The sequence below is a fragment of the Leopardus geoffroyi genome, chromosome C1 (assembly GCF_018350155.1).
Source record: "Leopardus geoffroyi isolate Oge1 chromosome C1, O.geoffroyi_Oge1_pat1.0, whole genome shotgun sequence".
Lineage (NCBI taxonomy): Eukaryota > Metazoa > Chordata > Mammalia > Carnivora > Felidae > Leopardus > Leopardus geoffroyi.
Window position 1 is genome coordinate 107192753 of NC_059328.1, and position 21523 is coordinate 107214275.

The 21523-nt window shown below is 45.5% G+C and overlaps 2 protein-coding genes and 1 pseudogene across 2 annotated transcripts; 2 read left to right on the forward strand and 1 right to left on the reverse strand.

Moving 5' to 3' along the window:
* The first annotated feature begins 1781 nt into the window (after positions 1 to 1781).
* Positions 1782 to 2878, forward strand: LOC123596697 (late cornified envelope protein 3D-like). The gene is made up of 2 exons (XM_045475056.1): positions 1782 to 1907; positions 2302 to 2878. The coding sequence occupies exon 2, from the start codon at positions 2319 to 2321 to the stop codon at positions 2607 to 2609; it is 291 nt and encodes a 96-aa protein (XP_045331012.1). The 5' UTR covers positions 1782 to 1907; positions 2302 to 2318; the 3' UTR covers positions 2610 to 2878.
* Positions 2879 to 9001: 6123 nt separating this feature from the next.
* Positions 9002 to 10022, forward strand: LOC123596698 (late cornified envelope protein 3D-like). Its single transcript, XM_045475057.1, has 2 exons — positions 9002 to 9056; positions 9451 to 10022. The coding sequence occupies exon 2, from the start codon at positions 9468 to 9470 to the stop codon at positions 9756 to 9758; it is 291 nt and encodes a 96-aa protein (XP_045331013.1). The 5' UTR covers positions 9002 to 9056; positions 9451 to 9467; the 3' UTR covers positions 9759 to 10022.
* Positions 10023 to 18183: 8161 nt separating this feature from the next.
* Positions 18184 to 18456, reverse strand: LOC123596699 (annotated as a pseudogene).
* Between the last annotated feature and the right edge of the window lie 3067 nt (positions 18457 to 21523).

Sequence of the window (21523 nt, forward strand, 5' to 3'; positions counted from 1 at the left end):
CAATTTCTCCTTAATGGACACTACAGCTGTAATTCACCATCTGTCTTCCTCCTCTCTGCTGGATTGCCCATCGTGTGAGGACAGGCTGTTCTTGCTCCTCTGTCTGCATGCCCCGTGTGGCACGCAGTGCCTGACCCACAGCTCATGCTCATTCAGGGTATATCAAACGTAGGAACTGGGGAATTCATGACTGAATGAGATAAAGTGGTGAGGGCTAGCACTAGGGGTATCAGGTCGGTGAGAAAAAACACAGTGGGTGATGTCCCTCTCCTGGCCACACCCCAAGGTCAGGCTGCATATTCAGGAGGCTCCAAGTGTGATGTTAGCATCGCTTCCATTAGGCCAATCTTTTGATATTATTGGCCAAACCAGGACTCCACTGAGTAGTTACACTAGGACACCAGTTGTAGCTAGGACCCTCCAGGGCACCAGGAGGGAGAGTAGCCTTATTTTTGTGGCATTATCTAAGGGTCACCTGCCCAGCAAAGCTGATGAAAATGGAAATGACTTTCTATCCCCTCTCTGTGCAACCTCACTGGAGACCTCACGAAAATGATGCCTCTTTTCGCCCTCATATTTTGCTCTTTCCAATCCAGTATCTAGTTGCGTGTTCCCATGGAGAGAGGGAAGTGGCTTCTGAGCAGAATTGAGGATGAGGCTGAAAGCCTGGCCTCAGGGAGTCCAGAGCCTCTCCGGAAGACAAGAGAATGTCAGGAGGGTGCAATTCTGCCCCACCCTCACCCCCACCCACCCTGAGTTAACACTCCAAAGGCCCCTTGCCAGTTCTTCCTCTGTGGGGAGTTGAAACAACTCCTGGGATCCTGCTTCAGTGTGGGTAAGTTTTACAGTGAAGTGAGGAAAATGAAATACTCTAAAGGCAAGAAACCAGTCCTATAGGTTTAAATAAGACACATCCCCTATACAAAAGACTGCATTGGAAATACCATTTAATTAACTGTGTGTACTGCTTTTTACCAGTTCACAAAAGGCCGTGAACATTTTTCTCAGTAAAAAATATAAATCTGTGATATAATATCTTTTAATTGTAAGAATTATTTGCATCATATATAATTACAGTTTGTGTAGTCCTAATTACCTTTCCTTGATTAATAGATTCAAATATGTGAGAAGTTTTGAGTTTAGATGACTTCACTAAAAGAAAGTAAACATTTTCGGTTCTGAACAATTTATTTATTTGTGCATCAACACCTAACTTGGCTCTGCTCCTTTCATTTGTGAAATTCTCTGCTGCCCCCTGGGTACCATGAGGTCTTCTGAGGGCTCTCCAGGGAGGGCTGTAACACCAGTGCCCCACCCTTGCCCATATCTCAAAGCCAAGGGCTCAAGAGGTAGTAGTGGATTACTTGAGAAGGTCATGGTCACAGGGGCAGCCTGGAGACACTGAGCAGATTAAATTACATTTTATTACTTGGAATTTGTGTTATGAATTTTTCATCTATCTATGTGTCTGTCTTGGTAGACTTTTGAATACAAGAAGAAAATTCTTTCATAGCCATACCTGTTCCCAAGAGAGTACATGAGACAGAATCTGAACTAAGTAATGTGAGTAGAAGGAAGGAAGGAAGGAAGGGAGGGAGGAAGGAAGGGGTTCAGAAAGGAATGCGGGAAAGACTAGTGTTAGGTTCCCAGCAGTTCCCAGGGGGATGTATGTGGGCAGTCATCAAGCTTCCTGGTTGAAACTTGTTAATTGGACATTGTGCAAGTGCCCAGGAAAAAGGCTGAAAGCCTAGTCCAACATGCCAGGCTGTCCCCTCCCCTGGTTGTGAAAGCAGCAGAGGGCTCCAGCCTGCATGACAAACCCAGCCACAGGATAAAAGTGCTCCTACCTTGGGCTCCTCACCGGCAGCATCCTCAGGAACAGCCTCATCCTGCCTCCTCTGTATCTGGTGAGTGTCCCCTCAGCTGGGAGCTTTGGGAAGACAAGCCCAGATGTGATCAGAACCAGCAGGAGGGGACCCAGACAGGGGCAGCAGTGGGGGAGGGGGTGGTGGTGAGGGAAAGAGCCACTGAGGCACCTGTCAGGGGGCTGTGAACCCTCAAAGCCTCAGGTCTTCAGGATTCCTTCCATTCTTATTCTGAGTATGTGGTCAGGGGTGCACACAGACCCATCTGGTGTCTAAGTGTGTGTGTCCACTCCGTGTTCCCATGTCCGTCCCACACAGCTTGGCTTAGGAAGCAGCTTGGTCATGGGGACAAGTGTTTGACAAAACCCAGAGGGAAGGGACTTTTGTCTGAAGCTTCTGTGTTCACATAAAAAAATGTTTCTTTTATTTGTTCCAGATCAACCTCCTGCCGCGATGTCCTGCCAGCAGAGCCAGCAGCAGTGCCAGCCTCCTTCCAAGTGCCCCCCATCGCCCAAGTGCCCCCCGAAGAGCCCAGCACAGTGCTTGCCCCCAGCCTCCTCCAGCTGTGCTCCAGGCTCCAGGGGCAGCTGTGGCCCCAGCTCCAGGGGTGACTGCTGCCTAGGCCACCTCAGGCACCACGGATCCCATGGATGCCGGCGCCACAGCTCCAGCTCCTGTGATGGTGGCAGTGCGCTGCAGTCCGGGGGCTCTGGGTGTGGCCATGGCTCTGTGGGTGGTTGCTGACTTGGGATCCTGATGCTGAGACAAGAGCTCCTAGAGGAAATGGGAATCCAAAGGGCCAGAAAAAGCCATCCTTCCCACCCCACGAGTACACAGCCTTTCCTGCACCCCCCATTCTCTCTTGCCGAGGCTGAGCTGGGGGTATCCCTGGGGAGGGTCCCAGCTCTCCTTGCTTGGTCCAGGATGGCACAGTCCCCTTCCTGCTGCACCTGTCAGTGATTGTCAGCACCTGTGCCTGAGGTCATGAAAAAATAAATGTTCTGTTCCTGTTACCCTGGGTGGTTCCTTTGTTATTCCACTCTACCCCTCCCCAGGTGACCTGATGTACACCCTCTGTCTGCTCCTCAGGCCCAGTGCTGCTGTACAGAGGGTGGTGAATCATAGCTCTAGACTAGAGAAAATGGAAGGCTGTGGGTCTTTTATTCTGTCGTGTGGTGCAATGGGTGAGAGGAGGGTCCAACTGAGCCTGTAACCATTAGTAAAAGGTGAGGTGGATGGGTGTTCCCCTCACATTGGGCTCCCTGACTCCTGTGCTGTCTCTAGCCTCCCCATTAAAAAACAGAATGCATAGTAGGCAGTTACCAGAAAATAGGCAGATAGGCAGTTGTCAATGTGGGGGAATCTGTTCCTTCTAGGGACATTTGTCAGTATTGAGAGACAGTTTTGGTTGTTTCTAGATATCGAGGTGGCAGCATCTCAGACTACTGGCATTCAGTGGGGGAGGCCAAGGCTACAGCTACACATGCCACAGAAGCACCTCACAATGTCCCCAACCCCATCACAGGGAACTATCTGGGTCAAAATGCCAAGGTTGAAAATCATCAGGATAGGTTAAAGAGCTAGGGAGAGGAAGGAATGGCATCAGCACAGCCAACTCCATCTGCTCAGTAAACATCCCAGAGAAAGCTGACATAACAGAAGAGGGAGAGAGAATTAGAATTAGAAAGAATCTAAGAAGTTATGGTTTTGAGAGAGGTGGAGATGAAAGCTTAGGAGGTGTGATAATGTGAAAGTGTGGATTAGGAGACAGGAAAAAGGGTAAGGGGTTGTGAGAAGTGATTCTGGGACTTAGATGAGAAACTTACTGTTGCCTGTCATATGCTTGGAACCCCTAACTGACTTCCATGAGCTCATTTAGTTTTCTAAACAACCCATAAGGTAGGTGCTCTTAAGAGCCAGATTATAAATGGGGAAACTAAGAATCCAGTTTTGTACCAGGACGGAGGGCACACAGCCAGTAGGTGGTGTAGCTGATGGGCTGCAGAGGTCATGCTCTGGACCTCCTTGCCATTTGGTCTTCGCCAGAGACTTTTCATGGGATCTTTGAAAAATGACTTTTTTCACTTAGCATTTATGTTGGCTTGTTTGTGTTTGGTTTTTATTTTTGTTTTATTATTATTATTTTTTTAGATCTGCAGAGCAAAAGCCCAGCCATGTGTTATAATTTCAGTAAAACTTAAAAAAAATTTACTCTTCCATACTTGGAGCTTTAATATGAAATTCAATTGCCCTTATGTTGAGATCACCTGCTGAGAGATTAGTCTCACTCTCTTAGACTGTTGAAATACTGGAGTAGAAAGCATTCCAACCAAGCTATCCAAATGGTTGGATAAAGCCAACCAATGGTTGGAAAAAGCCAAGGGAACATCACAGAACCTGAATGAAATCAAAATTGAAATCTTGGGAGAAATCAGTGCAGGGCAGGATATAGAGAGCAAAACAGTAATGCTGTGTAGCACTTTGGGAGTACATTGAATTTATAAAAAGGTTTTTTTGTTCTTAGAAAATATCAAACTGGCTACTTATTTTCACTTTAATATCCAAGGACTCAAAGTTTCTAAAGTCTTCAGGATTTAATTTTAATAAAGGGTTCCCAAGGAGTTTGCTGTTGACACATACTCTGACTAGGTGTGATCCACTCTCCAGCTCAGCATAATTTTCTAAGGTGGGAACCACAGCTTCTATGTCTGGATCTATCACCATGAACTACTTGCCCTCAAAACCTTAGAAATTCCTGGGTACTGCTTCCCTATGGGACCAAAACAATATGGTGTCATGATGAAAGTATGCCTCAAAAAATGTACAGGGTGTGGCACAAAAACAGACACTCAGATCAATGGAACAGAATAGAGAACCCAGAAATGGAGCCACAAATGTATGGCCAACTAATCTTTGACAAAGCAGGAAAGAATATCCAATGGAATAAAGACAGTCTCTTCAGCAAATGGTGCTGGGAAAACTGGACAGTGACATGCAGAAGAATGAACCTGGACCACTTTCTTACACCATACACAAAAATAAACTCAAAATGGATGAAAAACCTAAATCTAAGACATGAAACCATCAAAATCCTTGAGAAAGCAGGCAAAAACCTCTTCGACCTTGCCCGCAGCAACTTCTTACTCAACACATCTCCGGAGGCAAGGGAAACAAAAGCAAAAATGAACTATTGGGACCTCATCAAAATAAAAGTCTTCTGCACAGCAAAGGAAACAATCAGCAAAACTAAAAGGCAACTGATGGAATGGGAGAAGATATTTGTAAACAACATATCAGGTTAAGGGTTATTATCCAAAATTTATAAAGAACTTATCAAACTCAACACCGAAAAAACAAATAACCCAGTGAAGAAATGGGCAAAAGACATGAATAGACACTTCTCCAAAGAAGACATCCAGATGGCCAACCAACACATGAAAAATGTTCATCATTCATCATCAGGGAAACACAGATCAAAACCACAATGGATACCACTTCACACCTGTCAGAATGGCTAACGTTAACAACTCAGGCAACAACAGATGTTGGCAAAGAGGCAGAGAAAGAGGATCTCTTTTGCAATGCTGGTGGGAATGCAAATTGGTGCAGCCACTCTGGAAAACAGTATGGAGGTTCCTCAAAAAATTGAAAATAGAACTACCCTAGGACCCAGCAACTGCACTACTATGTATTTATCCAAGGGATACAGGTATGTTGTTTCGAAGAGACACATGCACCCCAATGTTTATAGTAGACTATCAACAATAGTCAAAATATGGAAAGAGCCCAAATGTCCATCAATGGATGAATGGATAAAGAAGATGTGGAGTAAACACACTCATATACAATGTGGAGTATATACTCATATACAATGGAGTATTACTCAGCAATCAAAAAGAATGAAATCTTGCCATTTGCAGCTACGTGGATGGAACTAGAGGGTATTATGCTAAGCGAAATTAGTCAGTCAGAGAAAGACAAATATCATATGACTTCACTCATATGAGGACTTTAAGATACAAAACAGATGAATATAAGGGAAGGAAGCAAAAACAATATAAAAACAGGAAGGGGAACAAAACATAAAAGACTCTTAAATACAGAGAACAAACAGGGTTGCTGGAGGGGTTGTGGGAGGGGGGATGGGTAAGGGACATTAAGGAATCTACTCCTGAATTCATTGTTGCACTATATACTAACCTAACTTGGATGTAAATTAAAAATATAAATGTAACAAATGCCAAAAAAGTGTTTAGGGTGAATAGGCTTGATTGAGAGATCAGAGTCATAGGATGGGAGGTTGGTGGACTCAGAATCACAAAATACACAGATCTGGGCAGAACTATCGCACTTGTACAGAAGTGGCTGGGAGCTTGGCCCACATTCCTAGTAGCACACCAACTACCAGAAAAATAGGACTCAGCCTTTGAAAAAATAAAGCCTGACATCCACTAAGTACTGTTGGTTTCAAGCTCTCAATGCCAAAGTGCCCAAGAACTCCTGCAGTCAATAAGTCCACTCAGGAGGGGGAAGAAACAGGAGTTGGACAAACCCATAACGTTTGGACCTGCAACACCAGGACAAAAAAAAAGCCAGAAGTTATGCAATTTACAATGCTGCCCCTAAGAGAGGACCCCAACAGCTGAGAGCTCAATGGGTAGAGAGATGCCCAGTTTTCATCAGAAGACTGCCCCCAACACCCAGTCCAGGACTCAATAGTCAATAATTCATTGATTCAGAAAATGTTTATTTCCTATGTGCAGAAACCACTGTAGGTCCTGAGACATAAAGGAGAACAAGAAAGACAGTCCCCTTATTTGTTGGCAACACAGTAGAATAAGGCACAAGGAGCCCTCTGTCTAGCTGGCTTCCCATACTCTTGGACTGGGGAGGCAGGGATGTACGTTTGGTTAACACAATGAAGGACCTCAACTTGGGAAAAATATCGAGGCTTAAACATACTGGCTTTGCTGGTGGAAAAAAGTTCATGTGGCGACTTGTTGCTTCCATACCACAGGCAATTATCAAGTAAGAACAAAGGATGAATTATTCACTATGATGGGGAGCCTACTAGTGCACACATAGGCCTCTGCCCTAATGCCTTTTTGGATTTCTCTCCTTCACTCCTTCCAAAGTGCCAGTGAAAAACCATACCTGCACCACTGCTGTGCAGGTACTCTCATTTGCTCCCTGTTATGCTGTGTTTGAGTATCTCAAAGTGGGTGGCCACAACCACAGGTCTTCCAGTGGCAGGTAAACAGACACATTTACTATTAATAATGTTTTATCACAGCTATTATTTTTAATTATAGCTGTGATATAAAACATCTGTCTATTCTTATGCATAATTATATCCCAGAATCTCTAGTGTTATAATAAAATGAATGAGACAATTCTACACAACTGATTTAAATGCAATTTCTACAAATGTTAGTCATTCACATCAGTTGCATCAAGTGTAGATAATAACACTACCACAGGTATCAATTGTTATTCACCTTCTACCAATGATAACTCACCTTTCAGCTAAATTTTCCCTGACTACTCCAGCCTAGATGAATCACCTCTTCCTCTGAACTACTCCTAAAACCTGAAACCCAGAAACACACAGAGTGAGTGATTTACTGACACATCATTCATTAGATGTAGGTTAGTTTCTTGTTTCTATCTCTATTTCAACTCTGAAAATCTATGGTCCATTTTGCCTTGATAACATTGTAGCCTTTTCCCTCCCTAAACAGCTCTACCTTAAGACAGCCATTACTTAAAAAAACCCAAGGAAACAAAGCCATGGATATCTAACTCTATAATCAATGCTCTTAATGAACATAACATTCTAGTCCCTTCCATCAGCCACATCTGCCCTCAATCATCAGCTTTACCACCTCTCTCTTTGCAGGGACCCCTGTGACTCCTGGGTATCACGAATTCCTCTCAGTGGCCCCACCCTAAACCAGGTAGGGATGGAGTTGAGGGAAACCCAGCAGAAGGTGACTTGTATTTCAAGAATAGAGAAACATCCAATGATAGTTTTTGAATGCTTTGAATTCGGAACTTTACAAAAAAATTGTTGGGGTTACTTTTCAACTGTTGCCCCAACGGACTCAAGATTTCACCCATTTGGTTTGCCTGGGTGGCGCAGTCGGTTAAGCATCCGACTTCAGCCAGGTCACGATCTCGCGGTCCGTGAGTTCGAGCCCCGCGTCGGGCTCTGGGCTGATGGCTCAGAGCCTGGAGCCTGTTTCCGATTCTGTGTCTCCCTCTCTCTCTGCCCCTCCCCCGTTCATGCTCTGTCTCACTCTGTCCCAAAAATAAATAAACGTTGAAAAAAAAAATTTTTTTTAAAAATAAAAAAAAAAAGATTTCACCCATTTGGCCAAAACAGGCCTCTGTCCTTGCTTCTGGAGAGTCACAAAATATGTAAAATAAGTGTTCATTTCTGCAAGAGATTTGAACATTGGTTTGTCCTCCATGTTAGGACATTAGCTCAGCCCTCCTGCTCTCTTTCCCAGGAATCCCAGTTCAGTCCCTGGGTGCCATGAATCTTCTTTGAGGCCCCAGTCAGCCCAGACAGGGTCTCAGCTCTATTCTTCCATTGTTGTACCTCCTCATCTCACTCTGGGAGCTCAGGAGACAGTAAGTAATTCTCTGTGCATGTACCAGAGTGCTGGGCTGTGTGCAAGGTGAAGGAAAGCTGACACCAAAGACAGTGACCTCACGACTGAAGATGTTATACACGGTTGCATTACAGCATTTAGCATGTGATGTTTGACTCCATATTTACGAATGTGTGTGTATTAATAGTTCTGTCACTCTCTCCTGAAAGACTGTGAGCTACCCAAGAACAGACAAGTGTGATATTCATCCATGTATGCCTGGTTTCCTGCAAAGTCCTTGAGCAGAGCCTGGTGTTAAGAAATGTGAGCTGAATGAATGATGCAGGTGGCATGAAGGTAGACAGTGTGCAAATTTCCTGTTTCCCTTATCAGATGTCCTGCTAAGTCACAGGAAGGTGACGAATGCAAGGACAGTCCTAGGAGTGTGCCAGGCTGTCCCCTCCCCTGGTTGTGAAAGCAGCAGAGGGCTCCGGCCTGCATGACAAACCCAGCCACAGGATAAGAGTGCTCCTGCCCTGAGCTCCTCACCCACAGCATCCTCAGGAACAGCCTCATCCTGCCTCCTCTGTATCTGGTGAGTGTCCCCTCAGCTGGGAGCTTTGGGAAGACAAGCCCAGATGTGATCAGAACCAGCAGGAGGGGACCCAGACAGGGGCAGCAGTGGGGGAGGGGGTGGTGGTGAGGGAAAGAGCCACTGAGGCACCTGTCAGGGGGCTGTGAACCCTCAAAGCCTCAGGTCTTCAGGATTCCTTCCATTCTTATTCTGAGTATGTGGTCAGGGGTGCACACAGACCCATCTGGTGTCTAAGTGTGTGTGTCCACTCCGTGTTCCCATGTCCGTCCCACACAGCTTGGCTTAGGAAGCAGCTTGGTCATGGGGACAAGTGTTTGACAAAACCCAGAGGGAAGGGACTTTTGTCTGAAGCTTCTGTGTTCACATAAAAAAATGTTTCTTTTATTTGTTCCAGATCAACCTCCTGCCGCGATGTCCTGCCAGCAGAGCCAGCAGCAGTGCCAGCCTCCTTCCAAGTGCCCCCCATCGCCCAAGTGCCCCCCGAAGAGCCCAGCACAGTGCTTGCCCCCAGCCTCCTCCAGCTGTGCTCCAGGCTCTGGGGGCAGCTGTGGCCCCAGCTCTGGGGGTGACTGCTGCCTGAGCCACCGCAGGCGCCACGGATCCCATGGATGCCGGCGCCACAGCTCCAGCTCCTGTGATGGTGGCAGTGCGCTGCAGTCCGGGGGCTCTGGGTGTGGCCATGGCTCTGTGGGTGGTTGCTGACTTGGGATCCTGATGCTGAGACAAGTGCTCCTAGAGGGAATGAGAATCCAAAGTGCCTGGGAAAGCTCCTGGTGATGCAGACTTTCCAACATCCCCTAATCTCCCTTTCCTGGCTGAGCACATGATCTGTTCATGGAGATGGAGAAGTGGTGAGCTCTCCCCAGAGGGTTCTGTAGATGTCTTTTCCAGGAGCCCACATGGTGCTTCATAGCATTATCACCTCTGTCTGACAAGGTAGAAAAATAAAGCTTCTTGTTACATCAACTGTCTCTCACTTGTCCTTTGACTGCATTGTTCCAGGATACTTAGTGGGTCCCCTCCCTGAACTCCTGCGGGTCCAGCATGCCAGCACGAGGACTAATCCTGGCATGGGACTAAGACATTAAGGGCTCGTATGTTTCTCATACAGAGGGACCCTGAGAACTTCAGGGTGGAAATGTGGACAGGGGCTGCTAGCCAAGGCCTGACCGTGCTTATGTGATATGGTGGGAAGAGACCATCTGATGCTGGAATCCACATTTCTGTTGAGGGTAGTAGAGTGGATCAGAAATTGAGAAAAATGAAACCAAAGAGGAGGCAGAAAGGAAGATCTGAGGGAGGAAGATCAAGTTAACCTACAAATGATGGGTTTGAGAAAGAGGGGTGAGCTGCAAAGTTAATAAATCCCCAAAAAATCTGAGTTGAGCGTTCCCTGAGAGAGTGCCTGGTGCATTCAGTGTGTGAGGGGCTCTGAGCTCTGAGAAAACTGAGAAAAAAAATAGAACATGAGAAATGTCTCAGGGAGTTACAGATTGGACACCTATAAATTTCTTTCAAGAGATCTCAGGTAGGATGAAACTCATTTTCATTATTTTTTGGCCGTTGAATGCCACTTTTCAAAGTCAACGTATCAAGGAGACATGGCCATGCTACAGTTACATGGGGTCCCAAGTGGGGGAGATCCCACCCCAACTTTGGAATAGGGCAACATTTATCTGTATGCCAAATTGACTTTGCCATTCTTGATGAGAATCAAATTTGCTGTTTCACTTGTATCACTAGATTTTTGAAATAGATGGTACAAAACAATGGGGGTCTGTTACACCCAAGCCAGGATGGCTCTTGAAATGATTTCAGAAAGATGAAAAGACATTATGTAACTATGGCTGCAGGCAAAGTTGAAATATTTGAGAGAAATCAGAGTTAGAGCTTGGAAATTATAGACAAAGCACAAGATCTGTGTGATATTTTGGGAATTCAACTGGATTAAGTATATTTTTGTCATTTCATTTTTTAAAAGTAGTAATCTGAAAATTAGTTTTGCTACAATATTCTTGGACATATAATTTCTTAAGAAACTGAAATAAAACGTGTCAAAATGAACCCAAATCTGTTCTGTCAGTCCAATCACTCAACTTGCTTACACTTGCTTAGAACTCCTCGAGGAAGTGGCCACAGACATAGGGCCTACATTCAAGCAGAGTTTGAAATGAACGTGATTGGCTACTTGATCTTGGATATTTGAAACATTCTTGAGAGATATTCTTTAAATGTAGGAGTTAAAATACACAACAGAAAAAAGGAAAAAGGACGCATAAGCTCTGTGCAGAGGATTTGCTGCCTGCTGTTGAAACATGCAAGCCACCACATTCAACTATGTTTGCGCAAAGCCACAAACATTGATCAGTCTGTTCTGCTTGGCCTTAAATCCACAGGGGCCATGTACATTTCAGGTGGCTAGCATATGAGATTCATCAATCAAATTCTAGCTGCATAAAACTAACTCAGGAAACAAGAGATGTTGTTGAGGAGGTGGAGAAAGGGGGACCCTCTTGCACTGTTGGTGGGAATGCAAACTGGTGCAGCCACTCTGGAAAACAGTATAGAGGTTCCTCAAAAAGTTAAAAATAGAGCTACCCTATGACCCAGCAATTGCAGTACTAGGTATTTACCCAAAGGCTACAAAAATGCTGATTCAAAGGGACACATGCACCCCAATGTTTATAGAAGTGCTATCAACAATAGCCAAATTATGGAAAGAGCCAAAATGTCCATCAACTAATGAATGGATAAAGAAGATGTGGTATATTGCTTGGCAATCAAAAAGAAAGAATGAAATCTTGCCATTTGCAATAACATGGATGGAACTAGAGGGTATTATGCTAAGTGAAGTAAGTCAGAGAAAGACAAATATCATATGATTTCACTCATATGTGGAGTTTAAGAAACAAAACATGAAAATAGGGGAAGGGCAGGAAAAATCAGATAAATACAGAGTGGTATGCAAACCATAAGAGAGTCTGAAATATAGAGAACAAACTTGAGGATTCATGGAGGGGAATTGGAAGGGGGGATGGGCTAAATGGGTGATGGGGATTAAGGAGGGCACTTGTGATGGGCACTGGGTGTTATATGTAAGTGATGAATCACTAAATTCTACTCCTGAAACCATAGTTACACTGTATGTTAACTAACTTGAATTTAAATAACATGAAAAAAATTCTAGCTGCACATCAACTGGGGAGCAGTGTAATAAGAATACAGAGTGCTTAAATTCAAATCCCAGCTATGCAACTTAAGAGCTCAGCAAATGACTGTCAGTGTCCTCATCTAAAAAATGAGGATAATAACATTGTGTTTTGTGTGGTGACTAGATTATGTTAATGCATGTAAATAATGCAGAAAATTACTTAAATGTTAGTGTTTATTGGCATTTAATATGAAGAATGAAAGAACAAAGTCTGAAATTCAGAAGCTTCCAAGGATTCCTGCTGTTGGTATATCTAATCTGGTTGAAGAAAGAAAGAAGCAGGGTCAATGAATATAGTTCAGACATGAGACACTAGAGCAGTCACAGGAAGTCAGATGTAATTAGGCATGGTTCCAACACTAAACATTGTCTCCAGTAGCTGGAGGAAAAATCCATTCTTTATACTTGGTTAGGGTTGTGTCAAGCCATCCTGGGACCATCAATTCATTTTTTCAGTCATTCATAACACAAATACTTACTAAGCATGTGTTGCATGCCACCTGCCATTCCAGGCAGTGGGGATACAATGGGAACCAGACGAAGTTGCTACTCACTTGGAGCAGACACACAGGTGGGGACTTTGCAGGTAGGCACTGATTTTCTTGGTGTGCATCCAGTGTGCTATGGTCTCAATATTTATGTCTCCCCCTGCTGGAAGCCCAGCTATCCCAGCCCGAGTGGCAGGGCCCGGGCTTTGGATGGATTGGTGACTGCAGGGCGGCCCACCAACAGTGAAGCTTCTTGTACTCCCGCTTTTAGGTAATTTGGCCTTATTAAAGTACCTGGGGTATTGTCTGTTGGGGAATTGCCCTCGGCAGGCCCCCTGGGAAAAGAACCATTAGGGAAGAAAATAAGGTTCTGCAAGAAATTGTGCAGCCTTACGTTTAGCCCTTGCCACCCCCTAAGGAGACTCCACTTACAGGAAGGATAGCCTTATACATTTGCCAGCAAAGAGGGCCTGTAAAGGAGAGACATATGGATTTGAAAGCCCCACTCCAGCAACTAAGGAGTGTATCTCTGGGCACAGGTGACTTCAACCCCTAGGCCCACCTGGCCCCCGGAGGCATTCCAGATGATGACTGAACCTAGTTGGTTAAGGTACAGAATGGTTCATTAGTTCCTAGGTGCCTTGTCTCTCTGAGAATGTATGAGGCATGAGTTTCTAAGGCTTTTTCAGCCCCTTTCTGGCACCTTGGACCAAGGCAAACACATTGTTCTTCTGGCCTCATGTGGTTAGGAGGTCATGTCTCTGTAACTGTTCCACTTGAGGTGTTAAGAAATGGAGGGCCTTTCACAAGAACAGCAAAGCAAATGCTTTGTAGATTATAGATAAACGCAGATGCATAATGGAATAATGTAAGAAATTGATCTATAATCAAAGGGTATGCAGGAAAGTTAGGCGAAAATCACCATGTTATTTCTTAAAGGTTGTTTATACATAGGAACATTTTCAAAATTAGGTAATGTTAGAAAAACATAGATGACATATGCTACAAGGAAATCACTAGCATATATAATGCCACGTTTACTGGAATAAATCGGCCAGTTCAACACGCTGCTGTTGCCTGTGTCCATTTTTATTTTTTGCTTTTATTTTAGCTTTTTATTGTAGTTTTTATTTTAGTTTTTTATTTTAATTTTGTTTTATTTTCACTTTTTCGCTGACGCTGTTCATCCTTCGGGAACCCTGGATCTGCTGGACCTGAACTCTGGCATCCCCTAAATTCATATTTTGAAGTCCTAACCCCCAGGGTGATGGTGTTAGGTGGTGGGGCATTTGGGAGGTGATGAAGTCCCATGGGATTAGTGCCCTTATAAAAGAGACCCCATATCTTCATCCATGTGAGGTTGCAGAAAAAATGGCCATCTAGAAAGTGGGTGCCCACCAGACAGTCTGTTGGTACCTTGGCCTTGCACTTCCTAGCCTCCAGAACTATGAGAAACCAATTTCTGTTGCTAGCGTTTTGTTACAGTTGACCAAATGGACAAGCTGGATTCTCATCTGGTGTGTGCTGGGCACCAGCATAGGTGGGATAAACTCAGCCTTGGCAAAATCTGAGGCATGAAGATGTTGAATTGTGTGGGAGTTAACAAGGGCATCTAGTGACAATGGGCCCCTCAGCAGAGCCAACAATAGTAGAGGGAGAAAGACAAGTCATTAATGGAAAAAGGTTAGTGGGGGCCCTGCCTACTATTGTTGCATCACAAACCACCTCAAACTTTAGTGGTGTGAAACAACTACTGCAGTTTTCTAACAGTTTTGTGGGTCAAGAATTCAGGAAGGGGTCAGCTGGGCAATTCTTTTTTGAGTCTTTCAAGTATTTATAGTTAGATGTCGACTGGAACTGTGGTCACCTGAAGGTTTGACTGGGCTGGACACCCAAGAAGGCTCACTCAGATGGCTGGATATTGATTCTGGCTGTCAGCTGGGGGATCTACAGCTGGCACCTATACATGGCCTCTCTGACATTATAGGGTTGTCCTGAGACTTCTTACAAGATACCTGGTGTCCCCCAGGGACACCTCCCAGGGAGAGCCTCCCAAGAGCACCAGATGAGATCTGCATGACCTTTTGTCATGCAGAAGTCACATGGCATCATTTCTACCATATTTGGTAGGTTAAAGCAATCACAAGCCTGCTTAGATTCAAAAGGGGAGAATACAGTCCCATCTCTCAATGAGATACATGTCAAAGAATTTTGGGAAAAGTTAAAAAAAACTATCATATGGGGGTATTGAACACTCTCCTCGTCCTCTCTCCAGTTCACATTACTTATTATTGGAGCCCCAGTGTAAACTTGTGTTCCCACAGTGTTTTTAAAGGACTCAGCTTTGGCCATGGTTGTAGTATATTCAAGCTTTGAAGAGGATGGCTGGTCCTGTAGCTCTGATGTACCTAGAATGTCCAGAATCATTATTGCAATGATAACGTCTTGTCAAAGATGTTAAAGGTTTTTACCTATGTCACGTTAAATTATTATTTCATCCTAGGAAACTAAAATAAAGTACAGTGAGAAAATATTATAAAACTAATATATATCTACCAGAAACACTAGTAAAATTATATCAGCCACTTCTATTACCAATCGCATCATTATTATTTCCACCAATTGTTATTCAAATCTCATCTTCCTTTTCCCCCAAAGCTTTCTGGCCAATAGGACATGAGCATCCCTATCTCTGACCCACTCCCATGACTCTTTGATCAATAGCACAAACAACATAGTTAGATTTGCGAGTCTTGTCACATTGCCAAGTGTAGACTGCTAATCTCTGGCTCTGCTTTTAATTCCAACATCTCTGGTTCATTTTGCCTGTAGTGGTTGTGGTTTTAGCTTTGTTTTTTTTTTTCTTAGACATTTCTAGCTTTATCTTCCTATTTAAAAGAGAAGAGGAAGGATGGAATTTTTGACTCCAATGTCTATGTTCTTAGTTAGCACATTGTCCTGCCTCCCATTATCTTAGTTTCCTCCCCTTTCAGATGCAACTTCCCTCAGATGGCAGCTTTATTTCCTCCTTCTTCCAAGAAACTTCCTGCCCAGGCATTCCTGGCTCTTGGGTCCCCTGTGTCCTTTTAAACAACCTTAACGGGACCACCACAGGACATCTCAGCTTCTGCCTCCTACTCAAAAGCCATTTTGAAGGCCAAAGACCTCACTCACCACCCACAAGTGAGACCAGTTACAATGTCTGGACACCTCACTCCTGTCAGGGCAACGGGAAATTGATACCAAAGGCTATGACATAAGTCTTCTGGAATTCCTACACACTTACACTATAGCAGGTATCATTCTAGCTCATAATAACTTTGTTACTCATCACTCTGCACTATGCCTGCCGCACTGTAAGATTCTCAAGAATGGGAACTGTTGTATACATTTCTGAAATGTGCACTCAATTCATGTTTGAATGAATGAATGAATGAAAAACTAGCCTTCAAAAGTCCTGAGGGTCAGGGCCAGATATTTTTGGGCCATGGAGGGACTTCCCTGCTATCAGAAAAACATCTGGCCATCTAATGAGGAAATGTTGAAGGCCTGGACCTAAAGATCTGCTACTCAGATTATAACTTATCACTGTCACCACTCTCCATGTCTCAGCACCTTTTTTCCTGCCTAAATCAAAGGAGTAAGAAAGAAAATTTTGGGATTGATCAGTAATCATCTTGAGCCAGGTCATTTCTGCCTGAGACCCTTTCTATTTCCCTGCTGCCTGTAGATGACCTAAACTGTGGGCTGAGGGTCATAGGGTCAGGATCTGCAATAGTGGTAAAGGGGCAACAGGACAGGGTTTATAGTAATTTTTACATTTATACTCCTGTATCAACGTGAGGTAATGGATTACTTTATTCTTTATTTCCTCCAGTATTACTGGACTGAGAAGTCCTGTCAGGATAAATCAATAGCAGTGTCAGCCTGTCCCAACTGCCTAACCTCAAATATCCTTTAGAAGTCTGGGTCTACCTCTCTTTCTTTGTGATTCCAGTTCTAGGGGAAGCTGCTCCCTGAGCCACTATGAGACCCACAAATGCTACTGACAGCACCATAAGAGCATTCTGGAGGCCACAGCTGCTGCTGTGGCCCTGCAGGGGGTGGGGCTATTCTCCTGGGTCATGAGGACCACAGAGCATCAGAGTTGGAGGAAACAAGGAAGCACATACCTGTCCCAGTCTGGAGCTTCTCTTCCTCTTCCTCTCTGCCACATCTGGGGTTGAGCTTTCACGATGGCACCCTTAAGGGTCTGAACTGGCCCATGAAGCTCATTCCTTTTGCTCTCCAGAGGTCTGTGTTATCCCAACTTATGCCACTGTCTCTGGCCTTGTGGAATCATAAAGATTCTCCACTTGAGCACTATCTGACTGTGGGCTGCATTTGTACCCCTCCACTACCCACCTTCCCCTTCCCAGACAACCTGAGTTTTTCCCTTCTTTTCTGCTGGCCAGAGAACAGCCCTATGCTGCATGTGATGGGGACCACAGGACCAGAGGAGGGTGAAGAAGTAGGTTTTCCTCCATTCAAAGGGAGTCTTTGGAAACTGAGTCAGGTAAAACATCAGGAATCATGATGGAAGTAGGCCTTGTGTGTTTTGACCCTGATATGAGCAGGACCCTGCAGTCATGGGACATCTTTGCTGCCCCCACTTCCTCCTCTTCTTCATAGTGCTCCTCCCCATCGACCCAGGCTCTCCATTGTGCATCTGCCAGGCCCACACCCTTAGAACCCCTCCCTTGGCAGGCTTTTCCCCTGTCCCCCATTTCAAATTCTTCACTTTTTATACACTGCAACCTCTCCTTTCTTGGTCTTCATTTGATGGGTGGCTTAATGCTCTCCTCCACCATCCACTTTGGTCTTATTCTTCTTTGCCCACTTCTGATTCCCTGTCCCTTTCACCCCGTCATTCAGTCAGGGAGCTCAGAACCATGTTCTTATAGGAACTGGGTGAGCAGACCCTGGGCCTCCCAACATCACATTAGATCTCACCTCATTTCACACAGGAAAACTCCAGGCTTTCACCAATCTGTCTTCACCAATACCTTTGCCTAACCCCCTTCTATGTAATGCACAAACCCCCAAAGGTTCTTGTGAGCTGGGGAGGTGGGTATGAATGGCTATGTTTCTGTTCCTGAGACAGGAGGAGGCCTGTTGGGGCAAAGACTTGGACATGTTAGACAAAGGTTGCAATGCTAATGAGAAGCTTTGTTTTTTCACAGGGACATAAAGGAGAGGGGAAGCTTTGACCTCCTGGAGACCTCCCTCTGGAGGTCTGGAGATACACCCTCTGGGGGAATACTCTGAAATCCAAGGAGTATCTCAGCCAGAGAGAGGGGACAGGAAGAAGATGCACCCCCTCAGGTGGCTTTCAGTCATTTTGGAATTTTTTCCCCCCAAATGCTTTTACTTAATCTCATGACCAGGGTCAGCAGCCGCCCCCAGAGCCATGGCCACACCCGGAACCCCCGGACTGCAGCCCACCGCCACCGCCACAGGAGTCGGAGCTGTGGCGCCGGCCTCCGCGGGATCCGTGGCGCCTGCGGTGACCCAGGCAGCAGCCACCTCCAGAGCTGCGGCCACAGCTGCCCTCGGAGACTGGAGCACAGTTGGCGGGGGTTGGGGGCGAGCACTGTGCTGGGCTTTTCGGGGGGCACTTGGGAGGGGGCCGGCACTACTGCTGGCTTTGCCCGCAGGACATTGCGGCGGGAGGGCAGGGAGCCTGAGCAAACCACAACCCAAACCAAGTGTGTGTCAGTGCAGAGGCTTCGGGCCTTGTTTCCTCGTTCATCTGTGGATCCTTCTTCTCTGGTCCACTGTTCCCCAAGCCGAGACCAGGCGGGCACCGGAAACTCTCTGGAGTAGCGCCGGGGGCGGGGGTATGCTGTCCTGCCCCCTGCTCTGTGCAGGAGTCTCTCCGACCTGCATGTCCTCTCTCCCCCACGACGCCCCCAAAGCGGGCCTGTCCCGCAGACGCAGTGAACAGCGCCCCCCTGTGGGCATTCGGTGCGCACTGCAACACTGCCCCTCGTCTCTGCACCTGAGGATGTAAACCACCCAGGGGTGAGCAGGCGGGGAGGAAGCGTCTGGAAAGACAAGGAAGGAGAGGCCCTGAGGTCAAATGAGTCACAGAGCCCCTCTCAGGGTTTGTGGACGCTTCCTCCTCATAAGCCCGGTTCCCATCAGCTGCCCACCGTGGGTCTCTTCGTCCACCTCCATCCTGTCTTCCGGCTCCCCTCTCTTTGCGGAAGCACAGACACACCTGCTCAACCCCATCAGCTCAGGCTGCCCCCAGCTGGACATTTACTGATTCTGTGGAAACAGAAGAAGGCTCCGCCTCAGGCAGTTGTGGACCAAGGAGCCCAGGACTTGAGCCCTCGTATGCTGAGCGTTATGACCAGCGGCACAAGTGTATGTGTCCTTCTTCTCAACCCAGGACTAAGCTTTCCACATTTTCCACGGATTTTGAGGAATGACAAAAAGGAAGCAGGAAATCTCGGTAACAGTCCAGTTACCCCTGGCTCAGTCCCACTAGCTGCCATTCTGCTTTTATTTATATATTCGGCTCACATGGCCTGCCCTCAGGATATATCCTTGTGGGCACTGGTAATATGGAGACAAACAGAGCTGCCCTTGGCTAGCTCAGTGTCTCAGAAAGACAGAATGGACCACTGGACAATTATGTAGAGCTTATGTTCTCACTGACATAGCACAGGTGTGTGCAAAGGCATCAGGCCCAGGGCCACTTTGGGGGTCAATCCCCCACTGCTCTGTAGAGTCCCTCAGAGGGTGAAGTTTTAGGGGCGTTAATTAAGCTGAACTTACTGGATCTTGGGGAGCGAGTTGGTAAGAAGTGGAAGAATGGAGCTGGGACCATGGCTTTTGACACAGAGACCTTAAGAGAACCTGTGGCATCTGGAAAGCAGTGTGAGGGGTGGGGACGTGGGGGTGGGGGAGAGTGGAAGAGAAGCAGTGCGGGGTAGGTCTCCTTGCAGGAGCAAGATGATGTAAAAATGTGACCTTCATCTGTGGGGCTAACGGAAATCACAATTAATGGAAAACACAAAGGACATCTGTTTGCAGCTATCTGTGGGATGTGTGAGGCTGAATCTAATTCTACGTGTTATATTGATAATCGATGAAGATTTTGTTAAATTAGTTGATAATGATGAGGTCGATGGAGCTGTATGCATTTTACTTAATGAATAGCTTTGGTAATCCTTGAGGTTTGTATATGGTGAATTCATGTAAACTGAATTTTATTTTCCATTTGGTTTAAATTAAATTAATATTTGTGATAAATTCATATTGAATCTTTCTGTAATAATATAATAAAATATGTTATAGCTTCCCAAGGAAAACCACTGTCATGAATCAAAAAGAACTTTTTATTATACTAGACGTTTTCAAAGAAAATCATCACAATTAAGATGGTGTTAAGTTTCTTTTTTTTTTTTTTTTTTTCAACGTTTATTTATTTTTGGGACAGAGAGAGACAGAGCATGAACGGGGGAGGGGCAGAGAGAGAGAGAGACACAGAATCGGAAACAGGCTCCAGGCTCCGAGCCATCAGCCCACAGCCTGACGCAGGGCTCGAACTCACGGACCGCGAGATCGTGACCTGGCTGAAGTCGGACGCCCAACCGACTGCGCCACCCAGGCGCCCCAAGATGGTGTTAAGTTTCTAATAATCATGAACTTAAATTATACTGTGATCTTAAACATAACATTATTTTGGTCAGAGTAAATGGAAGACCATAGAATAACATACTTCTCCTTTGGCACAAAATACAACTAAAAGGATGTTAGTTCCTTCTTCCCGTTTGCCTCTTGCTCTCCTTTGAACAATTGCCATACTATGAGTTCATTCAAATATTCTGTGGAATTGAAAACAGGGAATTGAGATTCAGATGGGGAGCTGGTGAGAGGCTGGGGCAAGCAAGCATGTTTTGAGGAACACACTCCTGCCTGCAGAATGGGGTCCCCAGGGTACTAGGTTCTGATTTACCCTCAGAGCTAGGTTGGAAGCAACACTACCTTTATATTATTAAGAGCTCACACCCACTCATTCCATCCTCCCATGGAGATACTATCATGAAAAGAGACAATTACAAAGGATGAAAATAAGCCCTTGTGGAATGCCAGACTAAGTGATGTGGCTCAGGAGAGGAGGGAGTGGAAGGAAACTTAGCTCTATTTGCACCACCACCCTCACTTTCCCAGTGGAGCTGGGCATGAGGATATGGCAGAGGGAGGAGGGCAGCCTGAGGGAAAGGGTACCATCAGAGAACCCTGGGCCTTCTGCCAGCCCAGTTCTTATCTGTTTCCCTGTCTTCCATTACACAAGACTGAGATTTGGCCTGAGCCATCACCTGCTTTCTGTTCTGGAATTCTTTCTCACTCATTCATCCCCATGCTTCTTTATTGAAAAACCACTTCTTGGGCATCAGCTGTAGTCCAGTCACTACACTCAGCATCAAAGATCCACCAGTGAAAGAGAGAGATACAGCCTCTGCCCTCAGAGAGCTTGGTAACTAACCAATAGGACAGGCATCAAACACAACAGTGATGAATGTTCCTAAAGGGAAAATTCAGCTCTTTTGTGGGGAAAAGGGGCCAACTTAATCTAGAGCTCAGAGAACTCCAGGAGTTGACATTGACTTTTTTTCATCACCTGTGGTTTTTAGGAACAAGCATTTTTGGTCCAAACTTAGGTGATCTTGTGTCCTTGCCAGGCAAGAATCAGGGTGTGATACAAATCACAGGAA